General features: G+C 35.8%; 1 protein-coding gene across 1 annotated transcript; it reads right to left on the bottom strand.

The window, feature by feature from the left end:
* Positions 1-6,859: 6,859 nt before the first annotated feature.
* On the bottom strand, positions 6,860-8,599 carry LOC124542571. The gene is made up of 5 exons (XM_047120509.1): positions 8,182-8,599; positions 7,803-8,005; positions 7,600-7,726; positions 7,466-7,523; positions 6,860-6,992 (listed from the first exon to the last, which is right to left on the bottom strand). Exons 1-5 carry the CDS (start codon positions 8,597-8,599, stop codon positions 6,860-6,862), a joined length of 939 nt encoding a protein of 312 aa, XP_046976465.1.
* Positions 8,600-10,068: the final 1,469 nt, after the last annotated feature.

Below are 10,068 nucleotides of genomic sequence, written 5' to 3'. Positions count from 1 at the left end.
GCTTAGGCCGATCTAGCCCTGAACGTCCTAGAGCCATCCTGGTCAAGTTTAAGGAAACTTCACTCCGAGATAAGGTTTGGTTTTCAAAGAAATGTTTGAAAGGCTCTGGAGTGACCTTGTCGGAGTTCTTGACTAAGCGTCGGCATGAGGCTTTCCTGACTGCTCGGCAACGCTTTGGCATTAACAAGTGTTGGACGAGAGACGGTGTTGTTGTTGTTGTGGGGTCTGACGGGTCGAAGCATCGAATTTTTTCACTTGCTGACTTGAACGCGGTTCCCAGTTCCAACAATGACACGGAAGTGCCCTCCACAGCCAGTGCTATTGTTCAAGCTTCCAAGGATAACAAGTTGTCTCAATTAAGAACAAGGAGGAACGTGAAAAAATGAGTTAAGTAACTTTCTTAAGACTGTTATACTCTTTGTTATTTTGATTCCATAGTTTATTTATAATTTTACTTTTTCTTATAAATTTAGTCTGTTAATCTTAGATTTTTCTTTTTAATTTTTATTTTTTTGTGTTTAACTTAATTTTACGATTACTTATTATTTACCTATATGTTATTATGTTACCCACTTTTACAGTTTATGTTAATGTTGTCATGTCAGAATGACATGTTAAATTGTTTTATGTCAATTCATCATTCTGCCTAATGAATAACCATAGACAATTATTTTTACTTTAATTTCTTTTTTTCTAGTGGGTCACATAAGAATTTTATTGTTTAATAAATGTTAGATATTTTGATTTTTATCCTATTAGGTATATATTGTTTTCATATATTTTTGTTTTGTTTGGTTTAGTTATATAACAATTTGTGCAATTAGTTATTAAATTATCTTACGTCGATTTCTGAAGTCTGCTGGCGGTTTGGGTATGTGCAATTTTATTTTTTATAGATTATTTATATATTATTATTATTATTATTATTTTATTTTATTTTTTATTTTTATTATACATATTTTTATTCTGAATGTCGTCCCACAATGATAGTATAGACAGTAATTTATTTATATATTTTTGTCGTCTAAGAACTCTTCTATTAGCGAAGATAGTTATCACAGTACGTCCCCTGAACCTCTTAATGTCACTCTTGACACCTACTTCTTAGACCTACAGAAGCATTTTAATGTCATTCACATAAATGCACAAAGTATTCCGGCTCATTATCCCGACATGCTTGCGTCTTTCGATTCCAAAAACATTCATGCCATTCTAGTATCTGAATCCTGGCTTAAACCATCGCTTCCTTCTACTTCTTTCTTCCTTCCAGGCTTTCATCTCATTCGCAATGACCGCATCAACAAAGGTGGTGGTGGCGTAGCTATTTATCTTAGGTCCCACATTCCTTTTACTATAATTAGCACGTCAAGCCAACCCCCCTCTGCGGATGCGGCAGAGCACATACTTATTGAAGTTATCTTGTCCCGTACAAAAATCCTTCTTGGTGTCTTTTATAGCCCATCTCTCCTTAACGATTATTTTGACTCATTTGAAACTACTTTGGAAAATTTTATGCCTGTTTATGATCATACCATAATTATGAGTGACTTTAACACCTGCTTACTGAAAAACGATGCTCGTGCTAAAAGATTTCAGTCGGTAGCAGAAGCTTGCAATATGCATATTATGCCCCTATCCGCCACCCATAATTTTCCAAATTCTACTCCGTCCCTACTTGATTTAATTTTGGTTTCTTCCTTAGATCATGTGTTTAAGTATGGTCAGTGCTCAGCTGATGCATTTTCATACCATGATCTCATCTATCTTTCTTATAAAATACGTCCTCCAAAAGCGAAGCCGAGAGTATTTCTGCAGCGTAATTTTGGTGGAATGGACATTGACAGTCTCTGTACAGATGCTGGTAAAATCGATTGGTCACTAGTAATTGATGCATCCACGATAGATGAAAAAGTAAACATTTTCAACTCGTTTTTAATACAGCTGTACGACACGCATGCCCCTGTTAGACCTGTTAAAATTAAACATCTTCCTGCACCATGGCTTTGTGATGATTTAAAAGCTATGATTGCCAAAAAAGCACTTTATAAAGCGCGATTGAAGTCAGATCAATCAGAGGCCAATCGCACAAAGTACAATAAATATCGTAATCGCTGCAATACATTGTGTAGAGATGCACAACGACGTCACATTCACAAATCTGTCGAAAACGGCGACACAAACAGAACATGGAAATTTTTAAAGTCACTTGGAGTTGGTAAAAATTCTCAAATTTCACTTTCTTCTAATATGGATATTGAAAATCTTAATAATCACTTTTCTGCCGCTAACGTAATGGATAGCGCTGATAAAAAATCTACGCTTGATACTCTTTCTTTAATGTCAACTCCAAATTATCCACCGTTTACATTAAATCAATTTACTGAATGTGATGTTAAAAAGAACATATTGTCTATCACGTCCAATGCTGTCCGCACCGATAGTATTAGCCGTAGTATGATATTACCTATCATTGACATCATTATCCCTGTTTAGGATGTGAGTTAAACTCACATCCTAAACCATTCCGTTAATACCTGCGAATTCCCTGATGCATGGAAAAATGCTCAAATTATTCCATTACCAAAAAAGGCTAACCCCAGCACTTGTTCCGACTTTCGCCCAATCTTCATTCTACCTTTCCTTTCAAAAGTTCTAGAGAAGCTAGTCCATCACCAGCTTAGTCTATTCCTTAATAAATTCCATATCCTAAATCCCTTACAATCCGGTTTCCGCCCTGGTCATAGTACGGTTACTGCGCTGGTGAAAGTTACCGACGACATTCGATGGGGAATGGACAATAAGCACCTAACAGTTATGACTTTACTGGACTTTAGCAATGCTTTTAACACTGTCGACTATGATATACTGTTAGGTCGGCTACGTTCTGTTAACATATCTTCGTCAGTAATTGATTGGTTTCGCAGTTACCTACGAGGGCGCCGGCAACGTGTCCGTATTGATGAGACTGTCTCGTCTTGGAGTGTTGTAAAATCCGGCGTACCTCAAGGCGGCGTCTTGTCTCCGTTACTCTTTTCACTATTTATTAATTCTATTACATCTTAAATCACTTCTCTCTTTCACATGTATGCAGACGATATAAAGATTTATCGCCATTCCACCCTAGAGAACCTACCTCTTGCTATTTCTGCCATTAATAATGACTTGGAAGAGATCTGCCATTGGAGTAAGTCTCATGGTCTCATGGTGAACCCCTCTATGTCTCAGGCCATTATTATTGGCAGCCAGAGTTTGGTTTCGAGAGTACCACTCTGGTCTGATTTACCTAAAATAAAATTTAATAATGCCGTAATACCTTATAGTCCAAACGTTAAAAATCTAGGTATACATTTAGATAATACTCTATCGTGGAACTGCCATATTAAAGAACTAAGTCGGAAAACTATTGGCTCCGTTAAATCTCTACAGCGTCTGCGTTATTTCCTTCCTATTCCAACCAAAATTATGTTAGCACAATCTTTACTCCTATCTATTCTCGATTACGCTGACGCAAGCTATCTTAATTTAACCAAGGACCAACTAAACAAACTTGAGCGACTCCAAAATATTGCTATACGTTTCATATTTGGCTTGCGCAAATATGACCATGTATCCAACTTTCGATCTAAACTCAAGTGGTTATCTATTCGCTTTCGCCGGAATCTGCATGTTCTCTCGCTTCTTTATTGCGTCTTATTTAATGTTGATGCCCCAACTTATTTAAAGGAAAAATTTGAGTTCCTAGGACTACATAATAAAGGGTTAAGATCGGCTGAAAATCTGACATTAAGGATACCTGTGCATAACACAATTTTTTTCAAAATGTCCTTTACCGTACAAGCTATCCAACTGTGGAATGCTTTACCTATTAACATTAAGCAAGCGCAAACGCTATTGTCTTTTAAGAGGTTGGTAAAAGAGCACTATCAAGGCTATGGAAACTTAGTCACTATATGGTCTTGTATAGTTTTTATGTTTTTTTTGTTAATTTTATTTTGTTTCCTTTTTTTTATTTACTGTGACTTATTTAAAATTTTATGTTTACATAATTAAATTTGAGACGACTTATATATTATTATATTCATTTATTTTATAAGTATATATATTTATGTATATATGTATGTATGTTTATTTATATATGTTTTATTGTATAAATAAGGCACCACCTACCTTTTCGCTGCACAATTTCCCCAAATCAAAGGTTGTCTGGCAGAAATCGCTACTTAGCGATAAGACCGCCTTTTTGTACATTTTAATTTTTTTTTTTTTTTTTCTTCCATGTAAAGTTTATTGTTTGTGGTGTACAATAAAGTATATTCTATCTATCTATCTATTTTCGTTTAATGGAACTTGATAATATCCAGAAAATAGATCTAAATGAGAGAAATACATTGCCCCCGACAATGAATCTAATATTTCGTTAACGTTTGGGAGAAGAAACCCGTCATCTTGAATTTGCTGATTTACTTTACGATAATCTACTACTATTCTAAATTTCTTATTACCGCTATTATCAAGTTTCTTAGGCACCAAGAGTAAAGGGCACGACCGTTCACTACTACACTCCTCGATTATATCTTCAGATAGCAATTTTTGTACCTGAGTGTCAATTTCGACTTTTTGTGAAAATGGTAGCCTATAGGGCCTAGTATAAACTGGAGTACTGTTTGTTTTTTAACTGAATATTTTGCTCATAAAGATTAGTTGTAGTTAGTTTATCACCCGGTAAATAAAAAATATCTGGAAATTTCGCACATATATTTTCAATTGAAATTTTTTCCTCGCAATTAAGTCCTTTAAAATTTAACTCAGAAAATAACTTTTTTACCCTTTCCGAATTTATAACAGGTTGTTTAAAACTACATATCATATAATCTTTAAGCTTACTCATATTCACTGAAAATAACTTAAGTAAACATCTTGCTCTCTAACGTTTAAAATTTTAATAGGCATTTTTCCATTAATCGGCCGCGTTATAATATTCGCTATAAAAACACCTTCACACAATTCTTGACAATTAATTACACAATCTTCATTTTTGTTACTTTCAATCCAATGTATATACTCACACCGTGCTGATACTTTAATAAAATTACTTAGCGCGTTTTGCGATAAATCAAAATTTAAAGTTCCTTTTTTACTCTTGTTAGATTGTAAAGTTAAGTAATTTTTCTCGAAATTTAAAGTGGCATTATATCGTTTAAAGAAATGTTGTCCGAGAATTCCGTCAGTTTTGCATGGTAAATTATCAAAAATATAAAATTTATGCCTAAATGTCTCATTTCTTATTTTCAAATCTAAATATACATATCCCTTTGATATTATTTGACCTCCAGTACCTCTTACTTTAATTTCTTCACTATAAAAAGGAATACTAAACTGCTTTAAACTATCTAATCGAATAACTGATAAGGATGCACCCGTATCTATCAACCAGCTTAATGGGTGTTTTTTAACATAAAATATTACTTTTTTAATACTACCCCAAGTAAATATGTAATTAGGATTGAAAAAAATGATTTAATGAATCCTTAGTGTCCTCGTCGTTCTCGTCATTACTAGGAGTAATTAAATTTGCGTTATAGTAAGGGTACCACGGATAGGTTGACCTCGACGCACACCCCTGTAGGGTCGGCGATCACTTATTCGCCCTCGTTTATAATATCTATTCTGAACAGGAAAAGAAAATCTACCATTATATTGATGGAAAGCCCTACCTTTTCCTCGTCCTTTTTGCATTACACAACTCGACGCAGAAGTAGATGGTGATTCTAGCTCCTCATCTTCTGCAGCTCGTATGGCATCCTTCAAAGAGCTGTAGTCGCGGGCTGCTATAATGGTGCTCAGACGCTTATTATTAAGACCATTATAAAATCTATTTATTGCCATTTTTTCGTTTAGTGGGCGTAAAATTTCAAAAGATGTTTCCTTTCCATCTGACTGAGAAATGGTGAGGTCGACAAACAATTGTTCAATTTCTGTACCAAAATTGATTAATAGATTTTGAGTTTTGCTTAATTGACTGTAATTGCGATTGAATCGATGAAGCAGATTTTTAGTAAGTAAATGCTTTTTCATATCACTTAGTAAAAATTTTACAGTTTCATATTTTTGCGTTAATTTTAATTTTGCGGAACTGGAAAGGCGACTTTTTAAGACAAAATTAATCAAATATTTTTTGTGGTCACCCTTCAACATAGAGTCATATAACTCAATATTTTCTATCAATTGTTTCGTGACCTCCTCATTTCCCGTCATAACTGGCAATAAAGTACATGCCGTTTTTAAATTAAAATCCTCCATTTTACTTAAATTTTCTTCACTATCACTATTACTACTAGACATTGAACATAAAAATACAATATCCTTATATTTCTTATCAAAATCTTCACACAAGGAAGTTATTTGAGAAAAAGTTTCCCTATCTATTTCTCTTTTTTCAAATTTGGTTAAACATAATTTTATTTCGCTATCAAAAGCAAGCTTCAATTTATTTGCTTCCGATATTTTATGTTTTAAATCCTTATTTTCCCTTCGTTTAGGACCTAATTTAATCAAATAAGTTCTAATTAAAATCAAATCATTGTACATCTTTCCTAGAATACTTAAAATTACACAAAAACATAATTTTAATACAACACAATAGGCAAGTAAACTGAGTATGAATGCATACCTGTATCACCTTACCGGCGCGACGTGCGCTCAACTTACATCGGCATGCGGCGAGTTACCTTATTAGGCAAAGATATTATACACTATGCTCGATGTTATAATGTCTCTAACGCTTCTTTAACCGACCGAAATAAAAGAGGTATCTATAACGATCACTAATAGTACTGATATTCACACTTTCTTCTGCATTTCACTTCTCCATACTCGTCACCATGCCGCGATTGTTCTCTTTGGCGCGCCCCGATCTTCTTGAAGCTGCAGATCTCAGGATTTCTTTATTCACCTCTCTTCTTATCAGTTTTGTCTGGCATCTTTTATATGCCCTATAAATTATGTATGTCATGAAAATGCCCAATATACATAAAAATACGCTCATGATAATATTTTGCGTACTGAGGTGGCCAACTATATTGTCGATGCTTCCGGAATTGCTCCCTGCTGCATTCTGGGCAATAATCACCTCCTCCTTTTTTTGAACTTGATTGGCACATGGTTACATCGTTGTTAATTTATTTATTTTAATACTATCTTATATATATCTTGCCCTCTTCGATTTCTTTCTTATCCTGGCAGGGTCGCCATGTATTGTTGGGTTTACTAGTAATTGAATGAGAGATGTTCACAGTTCTAAATACGTTTATTTACTGCCCCGTCATATACTTAAGCACTGTATACCTAAGGCTCAGCGCACACTACACATGCACCAGGGTGCCTCCTCCTGTATGCCCGCCGTTAAAGCGTCCATAATTAGCAGGAAGAGGTAAGGCCTTAGAGACGACCCTTTGTGCAAACTTACATCCACATTGAACCGGTCGGTGTTGCCGGCAGACGATCGAACGTAAGTACAGGATCCCCTGTACATAGCACGGACTAACTCCACATACTTCCCAGGCAAACCTTTCTCTTTCAATGCCCACTATAACACCTCACGAGGCACCCTATCATAGGCTTTTTCGAGATCAATGAACACCATGTGCAGGTTCTTGTGAGCACGTCTGTACTTCTCGCACAATTGACGAAGTGCAAAAATGGCGTACATTGTCCCTCCTACTCCTACCTGGCATACACCAAAACTGATTTTGGGTAATGTCACTCTCTTCTTGCTATCTTCTCTCTATTCCCTTCTCCCATACTTTCATAGTATGTGACATGAGCTTTATCCCTCTATAGTTGTTGCAATCCTGTAAATCCCCTTTATTTTTGAAGATGGGCACTAGTGAACTACTGCACCATTCTTGTGGGATGGTTTCTTCATGCAACAACTTATTGAAGAATAAAGTCAACCACATACACCCTTCACTCTTTAGCACCTTCCATACTTCAACTGGTATATCATCTGGAGCCAAAGCCTTATCATTTATCATTACCTCATACATGCTTATTTCTCTTACTAATCCTTTATTTACTTGCACCTCTTGTAGAATACCATTGCAGTTTTTCTCTTCATTCATAAGCTTTTCAAAATGGCCTTCCATCGTTCTTTTATTTCGTCGTCTATACATAAAATTTTACAAGCCTCATCTTTCATGCATTTGATATATGTGATATCTCTCGATCGTCTTTCTCTCTCTTTCGTAATTCGGTAGAGTTCTTTCTGGCATCTAGGACTATCAAGTGAATTGTACAACCTCTGCTGTGCCTTGGCTCTGGCAACTGCTACCGCCTTCTTTGCTCTCCCCTTAAATTCCTTATAAACATCCTTCTTTTCATCTTTCAAACTTACATTCACATTTTTTAAAACCTGCCATTCTTTAAATACCACTTTCTTCTCTTTCAGTACATTTTGGATTTCGTCATTCCACCACCATGTATCCCTATCTATCAAACCTTTTCCTTTCGATTCTCCGAACACATCTTTTGCGACCTTCGTCATGAACCTGACCATCTCATTCCAACATTCATTTACCGATTTCTCTTTCATATCATTCATTTCCATAATTTTCTCCACTATTGATTCCTAAATCTACTAGAACATTCATCATTCTCGGACATACGCCATCTTGTCTTGGGAGGGGGGCGTATTTGGCTGTTTTTGGGCGAGACCCTTAATTTAAAACCTATTAGGACAAGTCTGTGTTGTGTGACTAATGCTTCGCCTGGCAGCACTTTACAGTTTTTGACTCCTCCGCCTCACTAGGAAATAGTCTATCTGCATCGCGTGGTGGTCACTCTTGTAGGTTATTAGATGTTCCTCTTTTTTCTTAAATCACGTGTTTGTTATAGCCAGGTCGAAGGCACAGGCAGCTTGTAAAAGTGCCTCGCCGTCAGCGTTCCGGTTTTGTTATCCCCACCCACCATGCACTCTCTCTTATTCATCACTCTCTCTTCCTACAAGGCCATTAAAGTCACCACCCACGTAGACTTCCTTGCTATCCTGTAAACTCATCAGCAGACAATCAAATTCCTCCCAGAACTTTTCTTTCACGCTCTCCCCACAGCCTGACTGAGGCGCATATACACTTAGTAAATTCAGTATCACGCCGTCCACAATCAATTTAGTCGCTTTCAGTCTATCATTCACTCTTTTTACATCCACCACACATTCTTTCAACCTACTATCTAAAACTATACCAACACCATTTCTCTTGCCATCACTTCCACAATAGAATGTAGTGGATAATGAACACGCATATTATAACGTATAAATTAGAACAACAAATATACAATCAGTCAGTATCATTTGAGCATCCAACATGTTTAATTTCGATTTCCAATCCCAACCTTATATGGCGACCCTGCGGGTTCAGCCTCGCGGATCATATTCTTAGCGAGTGTGGAATATTCCAGAGCATTTAAGAAACTAAATTCATTTTTTTTTTAAATATATACCAAATTAATTATGTGAGAGTCCAAAGTAGAAAAAGAAGATATTTTTATAAATCAAAACGGATCCCAAGCGGACACAGCGTCTGTAGAAGAAATTAAGTGGCATATATCTACTATCAGCATCGTTCTTTCAATAATATGCGGCATCATTTTTCTTGGTGTTCTATATATTTTGTATAAATTTTACAAAAGTTGTCATGAAACGTGGATGCGTGAACAAATAAAGCAGACATATTCTCCGGCAATACTTGTGAGGAGTGCAGATGCACTCCTCACAAGTATTTGTAGCAGCATGTCGAGAGAAACCTCATCGGGGAAACCAAATGGAAAACCAGGAATCCCAGGGAGAAAAGTAACTTCATCATTACCACATAGACATTTATCTTCATACATGTACAAGTGACTGCGCCTGACTGTGATTAACTAGTTATCAAAATGTGAAAGAGACTGTTTAGTCTGGCGATTACTTTGTTTACAAGATATTTTTCATTATACATTATAGCATTATTATTGTACTAATCAATTATGTACTTTAAATGTGTAACTAGTAGGTACATATGTATTATATGATAA

Source organism: Vanessa cardui, chromosome W (assembly GCF_905220365.1).
Source record: "Vanessa cardui chromosome W, ilVanCard2.1, whole genome shotgun sequence".
NCBI lineage: Eukaryota > Metazoa > Arthropoda > Insecta > Lepidoptera > Nymphalidae > Vanessa > Vanessa cardui.
This window is presented reverse-complemented; position numbering and strand designations above follow the sequence as displayed.